General features: G+C 35.6%; 3 protein-coding genes across 9 annotated transcripts; 2 read left to right on the forward strand and 1 right to left on the reverse strand.

Annotated features, from left to right (window-relative positions):
- The first annotated feature begins 24 nt into the window (after nucleotides 1-24).
- On the forward strand, nucleotides 25-1342 carry Secp43 (tRNA Selenocysteine associated protein). Of its 2 annotated transcripts, none has more exons than XM_081980479.1 (5): nucleotides 25-227; nucleotides 296-653; nucleotides 708-964; nucleotides 1018-1111; nucleotides 1161-1342. In XM_081980479.1, exons 1-5 carry the CDS (start codon nucleotides 189-191, stop codon nucleotides 1283-1285), a joined length of 873 nt encoding a protein of 290 aa, XP_081836605.1. In that variant the 5' UTR covers nucleotides 25-188; the 3' UTR covers nucleotides 1286-1342. The 2 variants fall into 2 exon arrangements, with proteins under 2 accessions (XP_081836605.1, XP_081836604.1); XM_081980478.1 differs by having other exon boundaries at nucleotides 26-227; nucleotides 1015-1111.
- A 168-nt stretch (nucleotides 1343-1510) lies between these two features.
- ERR (estrogen-related receptor) lies at nucleotides 1511-19219 on the forward strand. Of its 6 annotated transcripts, XR_014178423.1 has the most exons (10): nucleotides 7391-7564; nucleotides 12027-12185; nucleotides 12240-12356; nucleotides 12415-12544; nucleotides 12601-12828; nucleotides 13546-13701; nucleotides 15223-15410; nucleotides 15468-15640; nucleotides 15761-16784; nucleotides 16986-19219. XR_014178423.1 is itself a non-coding variant. In XM_081980472.1 (9 exons), the coding sequence occupies exons 2-9, from the start codon at nucleotides 12036-12038 to the stop codon at nucleotides 15921-15923; spliced, it is 1305 nt and encodes a 434-aa protein (XP_081836598.1). In that variant the 5' UTR covers nucleotides 1511-1719; nucleotides 12027-12035; the 3' UTR covers nucleotides 15924-19219. The 6 variants fall into 6 exon arrangements, 5 of the variants coding, with proteins under 5 accessions (XP_081836598.1, XP_081836599.1, XP_081836596.1 ...); XM_081980472.1 differs by lacking the exon at nucleotides 7391-7564 and adding an exon at nucleotides 1511-1719 and having other exon boundaries at nucleotides 15761-19219; XM_081980473.1 differs by lacking the exon at nucleotides 7391-7564 and adding an exon at nucleotides 6943-7078 and having other exon boundaries at nucleotides 15761-19219.
- On the reverse strand, nucleotides 19080-22919 carry naz (nazgul). Its single transcript, XM_081980476.1, has 7 exons — nucleotides 22751-22919; nucleotides 22575-22693; nucleotides 21468-21728; nucleotides 21130-21339; nucleotides 20866-21076; nucleotides 19245-19437; nucleotides 19080-19175 (listed from the first exon to the last, which is right to left on the reverse strand). The coding sequence occupies exons 1-6, from the start codon at nucleotides 22843-22845 to the stop codon at nucleotides 19254-19256; spliced, it is 1080 nt and encodes a 359-aa protein (XP_081836602.1). The 5' UTR covers nucleotides 22846-22919; the 3' UTR covers nucleotides 19080-19175; nucleotides 19245-19253.
- Between the last annotated feature and the right edge of the window lie 320 nt (nucleotides 22920-23239).

Consider the following 23239-nt stretch of genomic DNA (forward strand, 5'->3'; position numbering starts at 1 on the left):
ATCTGTCAATCAATGATCAATACTCAAGTGACAAGTCTGACAGTTGACAGAATAAAAAGTGGGGCTTGCTTTGCACTTTGCAGGACTGTAATAATTTTTAATTAACTACATACTACGTTTGCCGGTCTAGTTTAATCACAAATTGGTGTTACTAATAATTCTACAGCTTATTGAAGAAGATATACGAAATGGCAAATCAAGTCCACTGCCAACTATGGATGGGAAGTGTAAGTGCCAAAACATAAACAAATACATTGACATTGTTGTGATATGTTTTGTTTTTTTTCTTCTAAAGTTGGAGCCCTACATGACTGAGAGTTTCATACTGTCCGCCTTTAGAAAGATGGGAGAGACTCCACTAAACGTTAAAGTAATGAGGAACAAGTTTACTGGAGAGCCTGCTGGATACTGTTTTGTACATTTTGCAAATGATGAGGAAGCGATTGATGCTATGCACAAGTTGAACTCTAAACCAATACCGGGCACAAATCCGGTCGTGCGATTCAGACTGAATAATGCAAGCAACAATGCTAATCGTCAGTTTGTTGATAGGGAGTTTTCAGTCTGGGTTGGAGACTTAAGTCCTGATGTAGATGATTACAACTTATACAGAGTTTTCTCTTCTAAATACAATACAATTAAAACTGCAAAAGGTAGGTTAGTTTTCTTTATAAACCCCTCAGGACCCTGAAACATGTGATGTTTAGTGATATTGGACAACAGTGGATTCAGCAAAGGTTATGGATTTGTAAGATTTGGGAGTGAAGAGGAAATGAGAGACAGTTTAATAAATATGAATGGATACATTGGTCTGGGAACTAAATCTTTGAAAATTAGTAATGCAGTCCCAAAACCTAAGGGAGATACTCCAGGTGGAACTGTGGACACTACACCACCAAGCAACTATAACCAATACTATGATGCTTCATCTTACTGGCAGAATTATGCTGCTAATTGGCAACAGGTAAGTGCTACAATTTGTAAGTTTGTTTTTCTGGACGTTTCATTTTGCAGCAGGGCTACACAGTGGACCAAGCTCAAACTAGTCAAATGCAGCACCCTGTTTATGCCCCTCCTTTAGAACAGAAAAAGGATGATTTAGAGTTGATAGGTGAGTGGTTGCATGTTGTCTAGTATTTTATTAAAAATTTTGTTTTTAGATCACTCTGTAGCACTGGATATTGATAAAATGAACAGAGAGAAAATTGATCAGGATTGCAACTTTTGGGATGCTCTGGAGAGCTCTAAATGGTTGGGCTGTGAAATGCTGGAAGTTCCTTCCTAAAAATCTAAAATGTGTCTGAATTTTATAAGAATTAAATTTAAGGTTGTAGGTTTATAATCATTTCTCAATTTTTCCAAAGAACTCCTTTTACCTAACAAATAATACACTCTTTCCCAGTTGGTTAAAAATACTGTTTCGTTCTCTCTTTTCTTCATCGGACGTGCAAGTGAGAAGGACAACCTAGTGTATGTCAGCTGTCATATTTCAATTAAACGTCACTGCGCCGTCAAAATAGTGAAAGCTCAAATCTCCATTGGAGAAAAGCTCCAAAAATATTTTTTTTAATAAAAATTTTAAATTCTTGTGGCTGATATTCGGTAGATAGGGAGTTTACATGCTATATTAGGTAACCGATCGACGATTTATACAAAATTTCCGTTTCGACTGCGTTTACGATGAGGGGTAACCACTTGAAAGTTTTGGACCAGTATTAGGTAAGTGGAGAGCACTGGTAGAAAGTACCACCTAATTTGGATGGTACTGTCTGCCAGCATTTTGTACTAATCAATTTATAGCTCTCAATCAGTTAGAATGCTATTTCTTTAATCTGTAGTAATAAAGTATGATTTGTAGTGAGGTTCTAGAGACTGTTTATAAGAGTTAGTTCCTTTAGAAGTAAGGCAGGAGAGTTCTTAATAACTTTAGAGCCTGGTTAACATCTGCGAATTTTGCAGTATTTCCAAAAGTACCCAGTATTGTTTATACTGATTTACAGTACAGTCTATTTCTCTGAAAATCATTTAAATACTGCAAATCTAGGGTAGTCTACACTTGTATTGTTTGCAGATGATACCAATGTTAATGTTGATTGCCTGGACCCAGCCTGATTCTTAAACATTAAGGGGTTTTTTAATAGTAAAAAACTCAATTTTTTAATATTAGTTTCAATTGAAATATCTGGAGAAGGCAATTAGTTACAAAAACCCTTGTACCAAGTCTTGTGTGTATCTCTTTGGTTAATTTCGAGGTTGCCAGGTATTCAATTTATGTGTTTTTGTATAATCTATTAATATGTTCTGCAGAGTCAAAACATGCAAAAAAGTAGGTACTCAATCAAGTTCCTGTATTCTGTATTATGAATTTTTATGATGCTAATCAAGAAATCTCTAATCTAATAGCTCTATTGAGCCTTGCAACTGCTCTATAAATATTTCTTAATATTTCTTCTGTTGGATTATTGATAATTCTAGTTTGCTGTCATGTGGGGCAAAATTCTATCTAAAATTGGTTAGAGCTGGTATATTAAAGTCTATTTCGCCAAATTAAATAGTTTTTAAAGCTTAAACTATTTGCAATAATCAATGCTTGAATTAATGAAATAGTTTGAAGAGATGTATGATAGATGGCGCTTCTTTTAAGGTTTTTGTATTATTTACAAATCTATTAAGTGAAACTGATGATTATTGGCAAAACCACTTTTGAAAAGACTTCTTATAAATTTGCTTTCTTCTGGCCTAATAGCAGCAATATTCTGATGTTTAGCAGCTTTACAAAGCTGGAAATTGCAGGTATCAAAAAGGGACCACATCAGTTAAATTGTAGTATTTGGAGGAATTCTTGTAACAGTCTAATACTCCATTTTGGTACATTTTCAGTGCTCTATTAAGCAACAAGTCCTCCCTAACTTGAGCTAGGTTTTGTAATGTTTTTAAATATAGTGTTGATATTTTCTGTTTTGTGTTATATTAATAGCTCCATGTTTTAATTAATGGTTGTGAGTTCAAATTGTTCAGTAAACAATTGATGTCTCTGTTTAAAGGTATTTGATTGACATTGACTTTTTTTTAAATTACAAGCAACACCATTGCCACACAGTGTTGGACAATATTTTTTTTATTAAGTTTTTATACACTGTAGATCAATAAATTACAGTATGACATTTTAATAGTGGATTACCTATAGTTCATTTAAACTGGCTGCTGGGGTCATAATTATTATCATCTGTACTATATTTTTTATTTATAATTGATATTTATTATTACTAGGTTACTAGATTTGGTTTCATATTCTAGACAGTCATGTGGAATGTTGAATTACAAGTATACTTACAGGTGCATTTTAGTGAATTTACTAGATATATGATCAAATGAAGTGTTTTCATTTAGAAAATTTCAGATTTATAATAGTTATACAGGTAATTTATTGCCTAATTTTGGGCTGCACTTATGATAATTCCAAGTGTGATACACGTGTTATCAAGATTGAAAGTTTGCAAATACCTTGTAATAATGTGAAATGTTCCTATTATAAAAACTTTATGGTTGTAGGTATTAAGCTTGGTGTTATAAACATGATTTGGTGAAACTGTAATTTTATTGGTACAGTTGGAAGGGAGTAATTTGAATGTTCAAAGTACTGAACAGAGTGGTAAAAATGAAAAAACTCCCAGACAAAAAAGGATGTCACTTAATAAACTTTTTTTTACTTAACAGGCAACCTTCGATATCGTCACCGCTAAAGTCGCACATCGCAACCCACAATCAGCAGGCATATTTTTTTGCAATTTAATTCTGGCCTTGACATTGAACCTACCAACCCACCTATTACGCCGCTTCAAGGCGGACTGCAATGTTGGTATAGGCCATGAATAATTATAATAGATTTAAGCGCGCGCAATTTCAATTAGGAGATGTACGCTTTATATCAACTGTATTTTTGTTGTTAGTACGTCTATATGGAATTTTCCGTTTTTAAAATTTTAATGCAATCCATTAGCGTAGTCAATCAAGACGACAGTACTTATAACAGTACACCAGGGGTCTCAATTTTGCTAAAATTAATGGATCAACCATAGACATACATAATTCATCAAATTACACATGAAATCAAACTTGTATGGTGCACTAATTACGAATGCACTTATGCAAAGAATTGCAATTGCATATTAATTTTTTTGCGCAGATAACAAATAATGACAAATCGTGATAAAGTCATTCAATAACAAAATAATGTTAAGTGTCTGCATAATGTATGAACATTTTTTTTATGGAGAGAGTCTCAATCAACCTTAATAAAAAATTCACAGCAGTGCAAAACAAACTTTAAACAGCTCTGATTCGTGCAAGACATGCCACTCTGACAGGTTGCATAATTCTACTTCATCAGTGGCCACTTACCATGTTTATGATAACTACGCATAACTATGTTTTAATCCTTTTATTTACTCATCAGGATACAGAAATCTAAGTTATGTTTTTTGTATAAAACTGCATATTTAATTTCTTTATGCAAATGTTTATCATCAATATTTATATTGGTTGTTTATATACAAATTGATTTTATGCACGTTTCACTACCTACCCTAAGTCGCACCGAGTTATGATATGAAACAGATCTAATCAGGAATTACAGTTGTTGACACAGTGTGCTGGCTTATTTTCTTGACAAGGTTGATAGGATAAGTGCAACGCTAGGTCAGTTACTAAACGCATGAAATTCTATTAATAGACGTTGCTAATTTCATTTCTGCTGGTTGCAACTATAGGCAGTATCATTACCATAAGTATCTACGATTTGTCATTCTACACAAGTACTCAATCATAATTTTCAAATTGGACTTGTTTGCTAATTGCATTTCAATTAGACCAATAATTTTTGGGATTAGATTGCTCTGCTGGTTTTTTTTTAAATAATTGTGCAATTTGGAATGCAGATATGTAGAAATAACATTTTCTTTAACCTTGACAGAGTGAAGTGTAATCTTAGATATCCTAGCACTTCACTCAGGCTTGTAAATTTATCAGGTATCTTATTCTACAGGTTTTACATTTAGGAAATATTTGATAAAGCCTTTAAGAGTTAGTATAACGCAATTTCTGTAGAGGTTGACATAATCTGTGACAGAGACACTGGTAAATCTGAAGCTATAAGTTTCTAACATTTTTTGCCATTGATATAATAAATGTTCCAGAAAGCTTTAAAGAATCAGACACTTTTGATCAAGACAGTTTGAGATGCATGTTGATGTAGATGACTTCTATTTTTGCCACTTAAATTTAGTTTTTCCTTAATAAACATCAAAAAAATAGAGAAGACACAAAATAGTTATAGTAATTTAAGCATAGCAACCCTTTGCTCTTCATAGGTAGAGATTGTGTAAAACGGTATACAGAATAAGTAAGTAATTGTGTGATAATACTGGAATTTGGGGAATTCTGATTGAATGGAATGATGTAGGGAATTCTTGATTGAGCAAAGACCAAAGTTATGTGGGGTTAGCAATAAATAACAGCTAGCGCTGTCAAATTCAAATCTTTTATTAGGTGCCGGAATGTCTTGGTTCTAGTGGGGGAGGTATCTCTTCTGACATGGTTCACAGATGTTGTCCTGGTCATTTTTTTTTAAGAGTTGGAACACTGAAAATCAAACTTAATGACCTTTGCACTTATAGATAATCATGTTTCAGGAAATTTTCCCTTCATATTGGTTAGAAAGAGAGAGTAGTATTCAGTGTACAAGACACCAGGAGTTCATTGAAGGTTGAGGAAGTAAAACAAATTACTCATATGGTCAGTGTGAACGTAAAAGTGCTTTGAAGTGCAAAAAAGAGGGCTGCAATATTCTAAATTGAGTGGCTAACTCTGCCACTTAATTTAGTTTCAGTTTCAACCTCAGACAGCCTTTAAAGCAAGTAAACAAGCTGAAAGTTACGCAAAACTGGCCTTGAGTGAAGCCGTAAAGTAAAGAACTAGTTTTGATTGGGCATTTTAAATGACAAGAATAATGAGAAAAGGTTGAGTGTAAAGCTTTGAGGCTTATTGTGTCCCACTTTCTAGATACTAAGGCACATCTTGTTGTACCTCCTCTTTCAGTCTCACCAGTTGTTTCAAGCTTGATAGGATAGATTTGTGGAGTGGAGATATCAGGACGGATGTAGGGATGACAGATCATACTGTGATTGGGATGTCACACAAAAAAGCGGTTTTTAAGTGTGCTTTTTGCTCTATTTGAACGTTTCACTCAACTTCCACTTTTAATGAAGTAAGTGATTCAGCTTCAACCTTTGCACAGAGTGTTCTCTGTCTAAAGATTCCTATATTTTTGCTCGTTCGAGCCGGACGGTAGAATCAAGGTTAATGAAGATATTCCAACACTCAACAGAAATAAACCTCTTTCACTAAAACATTCACAAAGCAGTGTTTCAGTTTCACCCTTTGGACCGAGTTTTTTCTCTTGGGTAGTGAATCTCAAACTAGGATTTCAATATATTTGGTCCCTCGAGCCGGATTGGAAACGTTAGAAACCCTCAATAGATATAAACCTCTTTTTTTACTTTAAGGAAGAAACTTTTCTGTTGTAAATTAAGCTGCTGGCAAACAGGTTTTATTTGGATATGCATTTCCATTTTCCACGTCTCCATCTCCATGCAAGCCATAGTGTCCTAAGAAGAAATGTGCCAGTGAATTCAGGTTGCTCAATACTACAAGTTGTTCACGGTTCTAACCTACCAAAAGTTCCTTGGAATGAGTCATGCTGGTAAGTTGCTACAAGAGTTTTTTTCTTACATCTTCCTTCAATTTGAGTTTTGCAGGTGTGATCCACCAAGCTGTAGGGAAGTTTTGGTCTTCTAAAGGGGGTTCCGGCAACGTTTATACCTAAAGATTGGTTTGATCAATCTCTTGGTGCTTGATTATCAGCCAAAGGATTTTTTAGAGCATCGAGTTTCAAGGATCTTCTTAAAAAAGGAAATATCATTAGGTTGGAGAGTGTCAGAACAGGACAATACTAAAACTACAAAAGTCAGGAGTTGTAATTGCAGAATTGAGACTATTGTGTGATAATAATGATCTGCAGGTTTCTGAGTTTGGCAAGTTTTAAAAGCATAATTTGGGTTAAACATATTCTTGTAACCAAGTTAGTGGTAATTGCTTATTATCATTAATGTGACGTCAGTGTTGCACTTCTAACCCAGTCCTGCTCAATACCAGATAGACGAGTTACCCCACGAAACTAGACCAAAGTGCGCGCGCGCTACTGACTGACGACGTCGTCAAAGTTGCATAAAACTAATAAACGTTTCGCAAATCAGAAACCGATGTTTGATCCCGAACGGCTAATGCCGGCTCTACACTGCCACCATATGGGTTAGTCGGTTTCTATTCTCGTTGGTCCGCTGCATGCGATTCTTCAGTAAATATTCGATAATAGCCGGTCGAGCACATTTTTTGCCAGCGCTCGATCTAGTGCGATCACACTCGTGTTAACCGTCATATCACTATCTTTGTCGGTTTCGTTCCGCGTTCTCTATGGTGTATCATGGATTCCTGGATGCACGACATGGTATGTATTTTTGTTCTGTTAAAGGTCTTGAGTGAGGGACTTTCTTCTCTATTGTACTGTTTTGGTGTTGGTGGTGTTAGAGTGGCAGACTTCTTTGTTCGAGTGGTAAAAAACCTACTCCAGCCCTGATAAGGAATGAGGCGCGCTTTTCATTAAAATAATGTTTGCTCATACAGCTGATTGTCGCAAATTGTAGATAAGTTTAGGTACGAAATTGTCGCAGGTCAGTTTTTTCTATTCAGCCGGCCGCGGCTGACTTGTCCGATTTGAGTGTGCTAGTGGTTACGCCTCTAATTATAGAAATGTGGGTATGTATGTTGGTTAAACATCTGCCGCGCGCTCCAAGGCCGCCATTTTTTTTTCAACGCGATTAGTTTTTCCACGCACAATTTTTCTGCATCGATTGGTTCGCTTTTGTGCCGTTCAGATGGCGACGTTAAGGAAGTCCACAGTGGCTAGGTCAGGACTGTGTGACGCCTTGACCTAGACACGACCTTCATTGAGTTCTAGGTTTGCACAGAGCGTCGTGACGTCAGAGTATTGAAGCTGCATAATGTTTGAGCAGTAGTGGGGTTTAAACGTATTCTTTTGTTTACTGAATGTAATGCGTAGTTAAATTGCACTTGATGGAAAAAACTAGAAATTTGTTAGGCGGTTGAAGTGATAACACTATGATATAGTGTATTATATTGGCGCGATAACAACCGCTGTAGTGCCATGACCTTTCCTATAGCGTCAAGGTTTTGTAGATTAGATAAAACCTCGAAATTACGTTAAGTAATATTTGCGTTGTGTTATATATTTACATAGAACTCGTTGTCAAGGTTTTAATATTATAGTTTGAGTCCCGAACTTGATAACACAGTTATCAGTCTTCACGTGCCACGAGGCTATATTATATGTAAAAATGGAAAAAAGCTTTAAATTTGGAATTTTTTTGCGATCAGCACGGTGTAGGCGTTTGTGTTCATTGCCAAGGCCACGAGTAGGACTGGAAGGTGTGTTGCGCATTAATAGATAGAGAGGGAGAATGTTTTGCTCTTACGCTATTGGTCGCTGCAGTCAGGGCAGGATTAGTTTTTTTTTTCTAATAAAATGTTCATTTAAATTACCCTTGAAAATTCAGGATCAAGTTTAAAGTCAAGAACCGTGGATGCAATGCACCCCAGTGTGTTTTTTTATGAAATTGTGCATGGCAAGGCAAATATTTAGATTAGGACCGGCGCGAACGCCAATGCAAATAGTCGGCTGTCATCGCTGCGAAATTTAAATATCGCCGGCTGCTCTAATAATATTTATATTACCATAGGTCAAATAGATGACACGCTTTGTTGTAGATACTATAGTGGGAGGACGCCATTTTTGTTTGATGCATAGTTTACATAACATTCATATTCAATTCAATCAATTTGACTGACTTGAATTATTGCACTGATTGCCTTACATCGTAGTAAACCAAATTAAAATGTATCACTTTAGAACTACATTTAGTTGGAAAAAGAATTTTTGCTTTTCTTGGTGAATGACGTTAATTATTGTTTGCTATGCTATCACTATCAGTATTATACATATTTTGTCTGTCTCTCGAATTTGTATCCATTTATATTGAAAAGTTTTATACAAATCAGCGTTCTGTATAATAATTTGATTGATTCTATTGTACAATTTAAGGTTTTTAATTAGCAGAACTGCGTTAAATTTTGACATGACATTACTTCATTCGAATGCTTTTTTTGGGATTAAAAATCCTACACCCTGTACAAGGTTGGTCTGTATATTTAATTTAGACGGTTTGTGGCCAAGTTATAGGGCTTCTCTTAAATCACCAGAAAATGTTAATGAAATAGAGCATACAAACAGAGTTAATAATTTTTTTTATAAAACACCGTGTATATGTTCTTCTGATTCCAAAAATATCTAATAAGTTGACATTTGGTTCAGCCCTTTTCGAATTATTGACATTTAGAAGTGTTTTTCAAAATCACAGTTTTCATGGATAATCAAAGAGACTAAACGTCATTAGTATTCGAGTTGATGTTCTATCCGGTGTACACAGCATATTTGACGTCACGATGACTTAATTTAACAAAACAATAACATATTGACCAACTGTCAAATTACGTCACAGTGATGTTCGGTCTCTTACTACATTACATTCATCAGAACTGTGATTCCAAAACAAACTCTTTAAATGCCAATATAAATTCGAAAACTGCTAAACTAAATGTCAACTTATTATACATTTTTGGAATCAGACGAAAAAATTGATTATAAAATATACAGGGTGTTCCATTAAAAATGGAGATATGTAGCTATGGTATTTTATTTTATTCATTAACGTTTTAGGCGATTTAAGAGGAACTTTTGTATTAACACTTTTTTCTTCCTGTAAAAATAAAGTCGCCAAAAGCTGTTTAAATATACGGACCAGCGGTGTACAGGGTGGTCACTTTTCGTTAGTTTTGCGGGGAACAGAGCAAACGGCAATATTTAGTAAGATTGCGAGCTCAATTTTCGAGTTTAGTTTGCTGGTCCAACCAGAATTGGGCTATCGTCCTTTGTTTCAGATGTACAGAGGATTTTCGGATAATGGCCATACTCCATTCCTTGCAATATTTCAGCTCTCATTTAAGTTAACGAAAAGTGGTCACCCTATACATACAAAATTTACAGCAGACCCGAACAAATTGACAAAAATTTTGCAATGGTTCTAAACTGATTTTCAGTCAGAGGTCTCAGAGTAATTTTAGAAATATTAAAAGTTTTTAAATACTACTTTTTTTGTAATTTCCTCTAAAATTACTTTGGAAATGCCAGAGTAGGTGCTATTAAAAACTTATCGTGCTAATGCTCCTCTGGCAGTCTGCTAAACCTTCCAAGAATTGGTTGGAATTGCCTGAAGGCTGTGAGAATCACTGAGAAAATGTTTCTAATTATTAAAAAACTTCCAAAGAAAGCCTCCTACAAGTGCGCTAAACTCTCCAAGAATTTTGTAAAATTTACTTTGACACTATCCTAGATTTTCCAAAACTTTGCCCAAAATTGCCAGATGTTTCTACACATATTTTAACCATTCAAATAGTTTTCAAAACTCCCAAATAGGCTTCTAAATAGTACTGTAAACCTGCCAAAAGCCTCTACAAATATTCAAAGCGTTCCAAGAGTTTTTTTCTAAAATATTTTTGTAGATGCCAGAGGCCTTTACATACTACTGAAAACCTTCTATCAGAGGCCTGCACAAGTGTGCTAAACCTTCCAAAATTCCACAAAAGATTATGGTTGCAGGAACACTGGTATGACATCTGGTGGCAACGAAATGTCAAATATTTCAGTTATATAAATCTGACAACATTCTTCATTGGTTCCAACACGACATTTTCATGAAGTGAGATAAACCATATTTACTTTTATCTTGACACAAATTATTAGTTTTTGCAACATCATACCAATTTTGTTTGAATTATGGTATATTGAGTAGTGAGTACATCAGTGATCTAGTTTCTAGATAAACGTTGTAAAAATGTGTCAGTGTGAAATTGAAAGTTCTTTACAAGATTTTAAATCAGATTTGATGATGAAGTGGTGAACTATTGAATTACACCACATTCTACTGCATTGTCTGCAATATAGTTCTCTTTATGTACAATTTTGAAATTTCCATACCTGTATGACTGTTATCATTCTATTAATAGGCTTCATAAATTATCTTATGTTATTAATGGCAGTTGCAATAACTCACGGGACAATTTATAGAGCTTGATTAGTTAGAGTGTGTATCAAACTACTTTTGCGTCTTCTCATTAACTGCATACGATATCAAAGTCATCATTCACAAAACTATTTCTCATCAATGTAGAAATATTTGATAAAATTATAATATAAATCATTCCGGTGGCTGTGGTCAATTGGGATTATCATCAGAAACGCCAGCCTCCGGTCATCACAAAACCCAAACTTAATCTGTTAGGGATTGCGTAACCCATCATTCGCTGACACGTGGCTGGTTTTGTTTTCAAAGCTCTAATAGTTTGATAGATATGGGAAATATTGCAAGTTTAAGTACTAGTTCAGCTTGTAGTAGTAGTAAAAGTGTTGGTGACCAGAATAGTTTGATTGTAGACTCTTTGATAGTATTAGAAGTGGCACTTGAGTAAACTAGCGACAAAACCTTGCCTAAAGATGCTGGCGCATGTGATACTTAAATGTAAATCCCGAGGCAAGTCTCAGCTGATGATGCATTATTGATGCACTTGGCCTTGCACTTGAACCGAAGAGAAGCGAAAAACCACGTCGCTCAGTCAAGGCCGCCAACTTGGCGATTGGAAACGTTTTTTTATGCCTTAACTTACCGGATGGCTGCTGTGCGGAAACGCGATTCACTCGTGAACAGTGGCGGTCCGCTCATTCATTTAAGTCAGTAGCGCCACTCGATTTGTTATATTAAATGCTCTTTTATCAACAGGTTTCAATAATGACAGACCCAGGAATGGCACCCACCAACAATGTCCCAACGATAAAAAAAGAATTGGACAGCTTCGGGGAATGCTCACCGTCCAATAGTGACCTTTACTCTCCCACAACGACCACCATAATCAATGACAATGTCATCCAATCCTCTGACGTAAGTCCGCCCTCACTTTCCTATGCTGCTAATTTTGACCCGATTAACAAACAGCGAATGGAATACCAGGAACACTACGAAAACCGTATGCAGTCTCCTGATAGTCCTGAGACACAATTCTGCTCATCAACCACGCAACCCCACACAGAAACTGGAATAGGACACAGTGAGGTTAGTTTCATTAACTCTTGTACTACCCAAATAACTAATTCCGCTACCAAAACTTTAGAATGGTATCAAGAACGAAGATGATTCCCCCAGGAGGCTGTGTTTAGTATGCGGCGACTTTGCCTCAGGCTTCCATTATGGCGTGGCTTCTTGTGAGGCATGTAAAGCTTTTTTCAAACGTACCATTCAAGGTTTGTAAGTCACTATTTCAAATACACTAAACATAAATTGTTTCTCAAATTTGCAGGCAATATTGAATATACTTGTCCGGCGTCAGGCGACTGTGAAATCAACAAACGTAGGCGGAAAGCTTGTCAGGCCTGTCGATTTAGGAAGTGTTTACGGTCTGGAATGCTTAAGGAAGGCGTTCGATTGGACAGGGTACGAGGCGGACGTCAAAAGTATCGGAGAAATCCGGATAGTCCATATCAGGTGCAGGTGGTGTCCGCTCAGAAACCACATATTGTACTTGAGGGTAAGTTATATGGTTTTTAGATTTTGTTAGAACCAACCAAAGAGAAGAAGTGTTGAGTTGTTCCTAATTTAAATTTAATCTTCTATAAGGTTCTTGTATGTTTTTTAGGAAACATTTTTCAATTTGTGTCAAAATTGCTAAAATCATTTTTACCTAACAAAGTGCTGAAGTTGACCCTTTAAAATTGGATTTGTTTGAAGCTGGTAATTATTTCATCAAATTACTGTAGTTAACGACTTAATTTGCTGAAATATGGTAATTTAAATATTTAATATTGACTTTTACTTGTGCCATTCATCGGCAACATCGCCTAGGCTTGACAGCTGTCAAAGTACACTCATCAGTCGCGGTGTTGCCAGAACATTGTCAACCAGGTTTTTCCACATCGTTTTTTTGTTAAAAAGACTCCAAAAGGTTTAATCACAGCAAAAACAACAAATATTATTATGATTCAAATTTGCTTGAAATCTTAATGGGCTTAGCCATCAGAACTGAAACTGATAGTTTGATGCAAAAAGGGACCCAAATGACTGAATTTCTCTAATTTTTATTTAATCTGGATAAAATAATGCGTCCAATTACTTTGATTTGAATTTTTTGGTGTAAAACTCGCTTAAGTTAATTAAGAAGAATAGGTATTTGCTAACTGCTGCTTGAATTGTTTTTTCAAATTTATGTGTGCATTTGAAGCAATGCAATTATTTGACTATTTCCTAGATATAAAAATGTTGGAGGCCCTCATATCATGCGAACCAGAATGCCTGGAAATTAACACGACATTGGAAAACTCAAAACACCGGACGTTAGCCATCCTGAGCGATCTCTACGACCGAGAATTAGTCGGCATTATCGGGTGGGCTAAACAAATTCCAGGTTTGTTTTCTATGCATTTTTACGATTTAAACTAGTGATGGATAATTTACTAGGTAGAGTAAATATTTTACCTGTAAATTACGAATACTGTGTTTCTCGAAGTTCAAATTTTGACATCGCTTTTCTCCCTGTCTGTATTGTTTTCTCAGGTTATTGGATAGGAAATTTAATGAGGATTCCAAAAATGTACTTAAAACTGTCATTTTCTCACGCCAAGTGAGTTTTACCAGCGATTTTGTCCCTGAGTGTTTCAAACTGTGTTACTAGCAGTTCAAACTGTGACACCGCTTTTCTCCTTGACTGTACTAAATTTTTAGTGTTTTTTCATGTTATTGGATAGGAAATTTAATGAGGATTCCAAAAATGTACTTAAAACTGTCATTTTCTCACTCCAAGTGAGTTTCACCAGCAATTTTGTCCCTGACTGTCCTTTTAAACTGTGTTACTGGCAGTTCAAACTGTGACACCGCTTTTCTCCGTGACTGTACTAAATTTTGTAGTGTTTTTTTAAGGGTATTGAATAGGAAATTTAATGACGATTCCAAAAATGTACTTAAAACTGTCATTTTCTCACTCCAAGTGGGTTTTACTAGCGGTTTTGTCCATGACTGTCCTTTCAAACTGTGTTACTGTCAGTTCAAACTGTGACACAGCTTTTCTCCCTGACTGTACTAAATTTTGTAGTGTCTTTTCAGGTTATTGAATAGGAAATTTAATGAGGATTCCAAAAATGTACTTAAAACAGTAATTTTCTTACTGCAAGTGGGCTTTACAGGCGATTTTGTCCCTGACTGTCCTTAACAGTATTCAATTTCACTGATTTAAAATTTTGTTGCATTAAATTCGTTTTTCCTAAATAACTCGAAAACGGTGAAAGTTTCCAAAAAATTGCAGGAAACCAAAAATGTTCCTAATCAACTCCTTGACCCAACACCGTAAATTTACAGGACTGTTTTTGCTTCCAGTATACAGGGTGTGCATGAAAAGTATGGTCATTGACTGTTCTTGGTCACCCAGCACGCAAATTTTCAGATAGATTTTTTTTTCTCAACACCACTGGAAAGAGGAGCTGAAGACGGTTAATTTGAGTGGTCCTACCTCCCTGAACTCCCAAAAACAACCGAGTTACAGGGTGTTCAAATTTCAAATCACAACTTTAACTGATTTGAAAATTTGTTGCATTAAACCAGTTTTTGACGGTCAAAGTGGTTCGTAAAGAACTGCTAAACCAATCTCTGGAAGTTTTACAGTTTGTCAGTATTGCTACTATACAGGGGGTGCATGAAAAGTATAGTGATTCAGATTTATTACTTTTTAAATTAAAGACAGCCATGAGAGCAAAATAATATCTTTCAAGTAAATTTTAATTATTCTCATAAACTTACTGGTCATATTGGAATTTACTGGTAAAATTGGTAAATTTGTCTGTCACACTAATTTTTACTTTACCTTACCGGTAAATAACCCATTACGGTAAATTTACTCCCATCACTAATTTAAACTGACGTTGATGCGCTGTAGGCTTTTCGGATCTATCCCTCAACGATCAAATGCGTTTGCTACAAAGTACCTGGGCGGAGATTCTGACCCTGACTTTGGCTTTTCGAAGCTTACCAATGGCCAGTTTGGGTAGGCTCAAGTTTGCCACGGATTTTACTTTAGATGAAAAACAGTCCAAAGATTGCGGCGCCATTGAGCTATATCAAACTGTAAGTTTTTTTTTTAGTAGATAGAAGAGTGGGTTTAATTTTGTGTGTGTGCTACAGTGCGCTCACATGGTTGAACGCTTGGAAAGTCTGTCAATCTCAAAAGAAGAGTACTATCTAGTGAAAGCGCTTGTTCTTACCAATTCAGACGCCAAACTGGACGAGTACCATTCCTTGAAAAAGTTTCGGGACAGTATTTTATCGGCATTAAGTGATGCCATGGGAGTTCTAAGGTATGTTCTGATCAAAGGAAAAGGCAGTGATTTTGCCAGGCTCATTTTAAATATTCCCCATTACTGCGTCACTGCATTTTCCTTTTCAAATGTGTTTAATACTAAAATTGTGAAATCCAGGCCTAATAATGTGATGCACCAAATCCAGCAACTACTACTCTGTCTGCCTGCTTTAAGGCAGGCAGACTTTGTCGTACGTAAGTTCTGGTGCAGCGTCCACAACCAGGACCTGGTGCCCATGAATAAACTGTTCCTCGAAATGCTGGAGGCCTCGAATCGGTAGCCCGATTTGTGAATGTTTCGCGGGAAATTTGACGTCTTTTGTGGTGTGTGTTGGACGTGGCAACATCGTCTTGAACCGTCTACTATTGAAGCTTATGTACAAATTAATTTTAAGGCGTTACACACGGTAGGTACGGGTCGAGCTAAGGTTGTGAGCTGTGACGATTGAGGAAAAGTATTTTTCTAGGTGATAATACTAACCTGTCAGTGTCTACTTAATGATGTTTCTGTTAGAGCAATAAAATGGGACGTTTGGTGTTGATTCATCTTACTGAATCACTAAATGAACTACTTGAAGACAAGTTTCCTCCCAAGTTAAAAACCACAACAAATGATTGATTCATTTTATTGAATCACAATTAGTTATTTGAACTATTTGGACAAGTTTAAAAAATTCACAGTTGTATCGCTTATAATCAACAACAAATGATTGTTTCATCTTACAAGCTAGTCAAGCCTATCTTGACCCAAAAAATCAAGACTCTAACCTTAAAACTGAATTTTTAACGACATTTTGAAGGTTGCGCTGCACAGTCAACTGACCGTTTGACTTGTTTTCTGGACAGTTTTCGTGGTGTTCAGAATGTTTTAGGAGCATTTTGAAGTTTTCAGTTCTAGAAACTTTTGGAAGTTTCTAGAGGCTTCTGGAAGGTTCTAGACAGTTTAGAACACTTTCAGATTTACAAAATTCGAATTTCTGACATTATTGACGGTTAATTTGAATTTTCAACCGTTAATTTGAATTCCAGAAGCTTTTGGAAGTCTCTGGAGGTTTCTAAACTGTTTTCATTGTATTCAGGATGTTTTGGGAGCGTTTGGAAGTTTCCAGGTTGGTCTAGAAGCTTTTGAAAGTTTCTGGAACGTTCTAGACAGTTTTGAACGCTCTCAGATTTACAAAATTCGAATTTCTGACTTTATTGACGGTTAATTTGAATTCCAGAAGCTTTTGGAAGTCTCTGGAGGTTTCTAGACAGTTTTAATGGTTCTCAGAAGCTTTTAGGAGCATCTGGGAGTTTCCAGGTTGTTCTAGAAGCTTTTGGCAGTTTCTAGAGATTTATGGAAGGTTCTAGACAGTTTTGAACGCTCTCAAATTCACAAAATTCGAATTTCTGACATTATTGACCGTTAATTTGAATTTTTGACCGTTAATTTGAATTTTGAACCGTTAATTTGATTTTTTTCTTCAACTGGTAGATTTCCTAGAGTCAAAGGAGTATTTAGTACAAATTTCAGCTCGAATGAGTGAAAAACAGGGTTGGAATTCGAGAAAATGCGATTTTCCAACAGAATTGACGTTATTGACCGTTAATTTGAATTTTTGACCGTTAATTTGAATTTTTTCATAATTTTAAATTGAAATTTAGCTAAAAATTCGAATTTGAAGGCATTCAGAATGTTTTGAGAGCTTTTGGAAGTTTCTAGAGGTTTCTGGAAGGTTCTAGACAGTTTTCGTGGTGTTCAGAATGTTTTAGAAGCTTTTGAAAGTTTCTAGAAGGTTCTAGACAGTTTTGAACGCTCTCAGATTCACAAAATTCGAATTTCTGACATTATTGACCGTTAATTTCAATTTTCAACCGTCAATTTGGGTAAATTTGGTCGTTTTAGGCCAATTTACCTACTGTCAAGTACTGTCAATCAGCTAATTACTGACATTAAAGACCGTTAATTTAAATTGTTGACCGTTAATTTGAATTTTTTTCATCAACTTTTAGCTTGCCTAGAGTCAGAGGAGTACTCAGTACAAATTTCAGTTCCAATGAGTGAAAAACAGGGTTGGAATTCGAGAAAATGCGATTTTCCAACAGAATTGACGTTATTGACCGTTAATTTGAATTTTTGACCGTTAGTTTGAATTTTTGACGGTTAATTAGAATTTATTCTTTAACTAGTAGATTCTCTAGAGTCAGAGGAATATTCAGTAAAAATTTCAACTCAAATTAGTGAAAAACAGGATTGGAATTCGAAAAAATGTGATTTTTTCGAATTCAAAAAAGAGATTTTCACTTAACCGTCAACGTCTAGACTCAAAAAAATCAAGACTCTAACCTTAAAACTGAATTTTTAACGACATTTTGAAGGTTGCGTTGAACAGACATTTTGAGAGATAAAATTTTGGAAAAAATATTACTCAAAGCTATCTTGGACCAAAAATCAAGGCCTTAACCTTAAAACTACTGAATTAGTTTTTACAATGGAAAATCCAATAAAAACACTCTCATTTTTGCTCTTTTGTTCGCCAAACACAAACGAACCTTACTTTGAAAATTAAGCTGTCAGTTGCACTAAAAATTGCTCCAGTTTAAAGACTCTCTTTCTAGTAACAGTAAGCCAAGACAGAACCAGTAATTTTCCTTTACAAAAAAATGGTTTTAGGGCAACGCGGTTGATGTAAATAAGGTCGATTTTTGCTTGAAACAAACTAGTGTTTCAATGGCATTTTCCTTTGTAAATCGTTTTTACGCCAAACGAAAACGAACCTTACTTACTTTAAAAATTAATTTGCAATTAGCACTGAAAATTGTTCCTGTTGGAAGACTCTTTCTGTCTCTGTTTGTAGTAACAGTAAACCAAGACAAAAACAATGAATTTCCCTCAAAAACAAATAAGTTTCAGGCGATTTTTGCTTGAAACAAACCAGTGTTTTAATGACATTTTACGTTGTAAATAATTTTTAGGCCAAGCGAAAACAAGCCTTATTTACTTTGAAATAAAAAAACAAATTTACCAATAATTAGGACAACAACCAAATTATTTTTTCTCAAAAACTAAATCAAAAAACTTAAGATAATCAACACCAGCGTCCTAAACTAATAATAACGCTAACTAAATAGGTGAATAGTAGCGAGTATGTGATGTTATTTCATAAGGGCGTTAATTTTTAGTTTTGGGTGGTCAGAAGTTTCCTGTAAAACATTTTTTTTCTTAATTCGACGGTTAAAAATGTGTGTCAACGCAAAGTCCCAAATAATTGTTAGATATAACTTATTTGAGCTGTTTATAATGTGAATTTAGTAAAAAAATACGACCTAATATTTAGGTTTTGTGATCGGCAACGTTGTCAAATTTAGTTTTTTTGCAAGCTGCTCCAACGCCGAGCCGACCACAATGATGGAGTTGCGTCGTAGATTGCCAAGGGTAAATAAAAATATTGTACATATTTTAGATTATACATATATTTTATATATTATAATACTGTAGAAAGTAACTTGTAAAATATTATACATACAATTTTTATGTGTCTCATCAGTCTGGTCTGGAATTAATAAAGGTATTTCAGAGTTTTAAATTAAAAAATTACTTGAAGGCGTTTTAATTTTTTTACCTTTCCAATTTAAAATCCAGGTTTACTGTCTGGTTCTTCAGCTTCTATAATTTGTCTGGGTTCTTGTGTGGCAATAATGTCTTCTATTATTTTTTTACCGTCGATATTTAGCATTTTGCAGGATTTTTGGTACAAAGCCAGAGCTAGGTTGACGTCTTTGACCAAATCAGCCGGTTCTTTAATTTCACAATCGCTGAAACAAGAAAGTGTCAAAGTTTAAGAGTAAATATACAAACAAAACCTTGTAAAGGATGATTGTTTACATTTTACTCAGTAAAATTAGCATATGTCGGCCACCCTGTATCAAGTTAGAGTAGGACTTTTGCCGTTCAAACGCTGGAATCACCTTTTTTAAGGTAGTTATACATAAATTTTGCCCTTTGAACTTTTTCTGTTAGTCTACTAGTTCAGGAGATATTCCACAAAATTGAGGACCAGAAACACCGTTTTTCTGAAAAAGTGCCTCAAAACTTTGCCTGTCTATAGCTCAGCTGTAAGGTACAGCAACGGTTAACCACTCAAAAAACCACTTTGGTGTACAGGATGTGTCCACAAAGTTTGGTCACCCTGTATGTAGTTTTTAGTGAGAAATTGTCGGTTTAAAGTCCAGATTCAGTTTCCTTTGCCCTTTTTACGCAATTTTCATCCTTTGCCCTTTTTCCCTATCTCTACTAGCTTAGGAGATATTCCACAAAATCCATTATGGAAACCAGAAACTCGGTTTTTTAAAAATGTGGTCCCTACCAAAAATTTTGGCACCTGTTGGTTTGACGTTGAATACCTCTCTTATTTGATACACTTTTCTGTGACTTTTATACGTCTATGGATAGCCAATAAAATGGGCTTTCCATCGACGTATAGAAGTTTATTGGTTGGTTTTAGAGTTTGGCCGCTAGAGCGAGTCAAACTGATGTGAGTTATCCAGCTTAACCATTTTGACACTTTTTGCTTTACCTTTGAATAGCTTGCTTATTTCCTACACTTGTCTAGGACTTTTAAACGTCAAGGGATAGCCAATTAAACAGGCTTTCCATCGACGTATAAAAGTTGGTTGGTTGGTTGTAGAGTTTGGCCGCTAGAAGACGTCAAAACCAAGCAAGTTACCCAGCTTAACCATTTTGACACTCTTTGCTTTAACTTTGAATAACTTGCTTATTTGTTGTACTTCTCTAGGACTTTTATACGTCAATGGATAGCCAATTAAACAGGCCTTCCATCGACGTATAAAAGTTTGTTGGTGGGTTTTAAAGTTTGGCCGCTAGAGCGAGTCAAAATGAAGTGAGTTATCCAGTTTAACCATTTTGACACTTTTTGCTTTACCATTTTGACACTAATAGCTTGATAATTTCCTACACTTGTTTGGGACTTGTATACGTCAATGGATACCCAATTAAACGGGCTTTCTATTGATGTATAATAGTGAGTTAGTTGGTGGTAAGGATTTGCCGATAGGGAGCGTCAAAGTCAAGCAAGTTTTTCAAGCCTACACATTTGACCATCTTTGTCTTAACTTTGAATAACTCGCTTATTTGACACACTTTTCTAGGACTTCTATACTTCCATGGATAGCTAATAAAACGGGCTATTCAACGAGACATAAAGGTTGATGGGATACACTTACCTAAAATAATATCCTGAGACTTTCTCTAACGAAGGTTCAACAGCAAGATACACAATACTCTGACAGCCTTGTTTGGGAGTTTTCAGGAATAACCATATCCAGGGCCAGACTGACATTTTAGTCCACACTGACCTTTGCAAAGGTAAATTGTTCAGGTGTTTAGTCCCTCTAACCAGGCCTGGACTCACCGAATTGCAAGTTATTCTCGTATCTACGAATATTTCCAGTTAATTTTTGCTTTTTTAAATGCAGTGATAACCGTACTTTTCAAAAGAGTGGCCAAGTACTTGGTGAAAATTGTTAGAGCCAATTTGCTTTGAGAAAACGCGTCTTTCTCGTTGAATGTTTGCTCTAAATTCAGATCGGACAAACTGAGTTTTCCGTTGTAATGTGCCATTGCGGAAACGTTAATAATCCGGCCGTTTTCAGCCTTATTTAAAAGGGGTAACAGTAAATGGGTTAGGAGAAAAGGGCCTGAAAATGAGGACAATAATTGTATAGGGTGTCCAATAAGCACATGATTAAAAGGGTACTGCGATATTCTTTAAATCGATTTGATCATGTGCTTACTGGACACCCTCCTGTATTATTTGTAAGCTTACCCAAGTAATTTACTACCAAAGTTTGTTCAAATCCTTCCGGAGTTTTGGTGTAGGGCTGGTAAATAACGGCAGCATTGTTGACTAAAACGTCCAAACTGTTGTGTTCGTTGACAATTTGGGTGGCAAAGTCCCGGATGCTGGACAGTTCGGACATGTCCAGTAATTTGACTGTGACTTGGGCAGTTTTGTGCATTTCCCTGATTTTGTCCGCGGCTTTTTTACCTTTTTCTGCATTTCGTACTGCCAGAATTATGTGAGCACCTGTAAATTCAAATTTGTAAGACAAAACAAAAATTTTTAAAATGTTAGTTAATTAATACAACATACAGGGTGTTACAAGGATGCTTCGATCTTGTTGAACATAAAATTTGCTACAACTTTCTTTATTAACACTTTTTGATAGCTGCTTAAATAACGGAGATACGCTAGGACTAGAAAAAAGGACATTTTGGTGGATTCTGTCACTTTTTGCCCTGTAACTCCTTGAGGAGGTCCTTCAGGACAAAACACCTAAATCCAATCGTGTAGAGCATAAAATTTGCTACAACTTTCATCATTAACACTTTATGATAACTCGTTATAATTAACGGAGCTACGCTAAATAGACAAATCAAAGTATTTAAGTTGATATTTTGGTGCATTCTGTCACTTTTTTGCTCTGTAACTCCTTAAGGAGGACATTAAGAAAACACTAAAATGCAATCTTGTAGAGCATAAAATCTGGTATAACTTTCTTCTTTAAAACTTTCTGATAACTGCTTTCTAACACTTCTTTTTATGGTCTTAACCTGTATTCATTCAGAGGTAAAAAATCTGATTTTGCATTTCAAGCCGATGTAATTTTCGCTGTGACTAACTACAAAATTTGCTAAACCTCAACAAAGCGGCCATGTCGCAATTTCGGTGGTCCGTAAACACTTTTGCCTTTATTTGTTCGCAAAGTTGACAATTTGATTAGCAGGGAGTTTGGAGTTTCCCTGATGTTTGGTTTTTAGGTTTATAGCCCTTGCAAAATGGCCGTTTTTCGACTCTGGTTAGGACAACACTGAATTTGATTTACCAGTTGCAGGTTTTTAATAAAAACTTTGTTTAGCAAAGAGAACATACCTCTAGACGCTAAATTCTTGGCTGTTTCAAATCCAATTCCGCTTGCACCTCCTGTAATAACCACCAGTTTTTCTTTCATTTGGTAAGGTTTTTGGTATTGAACCCCTCCAACGTAAACTCTACCCAAAAAAAATCACTTTGAACACTCAAAACACACATTTTTTAAAAAAACATACCTAACTGCTGATATAAAACTGATAAATAGGGCAATAACGTAAGGCCACCAGCTGCTGGAAATTTCTTCATAATGCCCTAAGAGATGCTCCAACATGTTTGTCTTTATTTGATTATCAGGAAGCTTCACTGTCAAAATATGGGAACTATTTGATTTTGTCGTTTAGGCAACTGATGGTGACTGGGTTCACCGGAAATTAAATGAAAAATGACTTATTCGGACGCGCTTGTTTATATCCAGCTAAACTGTATCAGTTGTGTTTAGTATACTGGGTGTATCCATGCATATTTTCCAAGAAAATCGTAAGTTAATTTAATTAAGTTAAAATAAAAGTGGCATTTATGTTAACGAATGGATTGGAAACGTTATTTGCGGAAAATAGTGAAACAACTTATTTTAGCAAAGTTGTGTAACTTCTGGCCACAGATTCGAGAACAAATTGAACTAAAAAGCGTATAAAACAAACTAACCGGGCCACTTAGAAAGCCAC

Source organism: Ips typographus, linkage group LG5 (assembly GCF_016097725.1).
Source record: "Ips typographus isolate SLU linkage group LG5, UJ_Ityp_2.0, whole genome shotgun sequence".
Classification (NCBI taxonomy): Eukaryota; Metazoa; Arthropoda; class Insecta; order Coleoptera; family Curculionidae; genus Ips; species Ips typographus.

What these genes read in the sequence shown, in the direction of transcription:
- Secp43 (XM_081980478.1), top strand. Translation starts at nt 189, where the DNA reads ATGGCAAATCAAGTCCACTGCCAACTATGGATGGGAAGT. An exon ending in TACAATTAAAACTGCAAAAG is followed by an intron (nt 654 to 707) that starts GTAGGTTAGTTT and finishes TGTGATGTTTAG; the next exon opens with TGATATTGGACAACAGTGGA. An exon ending in GGATGATTTAGAGTTGATAG is followed by an intron (nt 1,112 to 1,160) that starts GTGAGTGGTTGC and finishes TTTTGTTTTTAG; the next exon opens with ATCACTCTGTAGCACTGGAT.
- naz (XM_081980476.1), bottom strand. Translation starts at nt 22,845, where the DNA reads ATGTTGGAGCATCTCTTAGGGCATTATGAAGAAATTTCCAGCAGCTGG. An exon ending in AGTTTTATATCAGCAGTTAG is followed by an intron (nt 22,694 to 22,750) that starts GTATGTTTTTTT and finishes TTTTTTGGGTAG; the next exon opens with AGTTTACGTTGGAGGGGTTC. An exon ending in CAAGAATTTAGCGTCTAGAG is followed by an intron (nt 21,729 to 22,574) that starts GTATGTTCTCTT and finishes TTGAATTTACAG; the next exon opens with GTGCTCACATAATTCTGGCA.
- ERR (XM_081980470.1), top strand. Translation starts at nt 7,541, where the DNA reads ATGGATTCCTGGATGCACGACATG. An exon ending in CTGGAATAGGACACAGTGAG is followed by an intron (nt 12,357 to 12,414) that starts GTTAGTTTCATT and finishes CCAAAACTTTAG; the next exon opens with AATGGTATCAAGAACGAAGA. An exon ending in CCATTGAGCTATATCAAACT is followed by an intron (nt 15,411 to 15,467) that starts GTAAGTTTTTTT and finishes TGTGTGCTACAG; the next exon opens with TGCGCTCACATGGTTGAACG.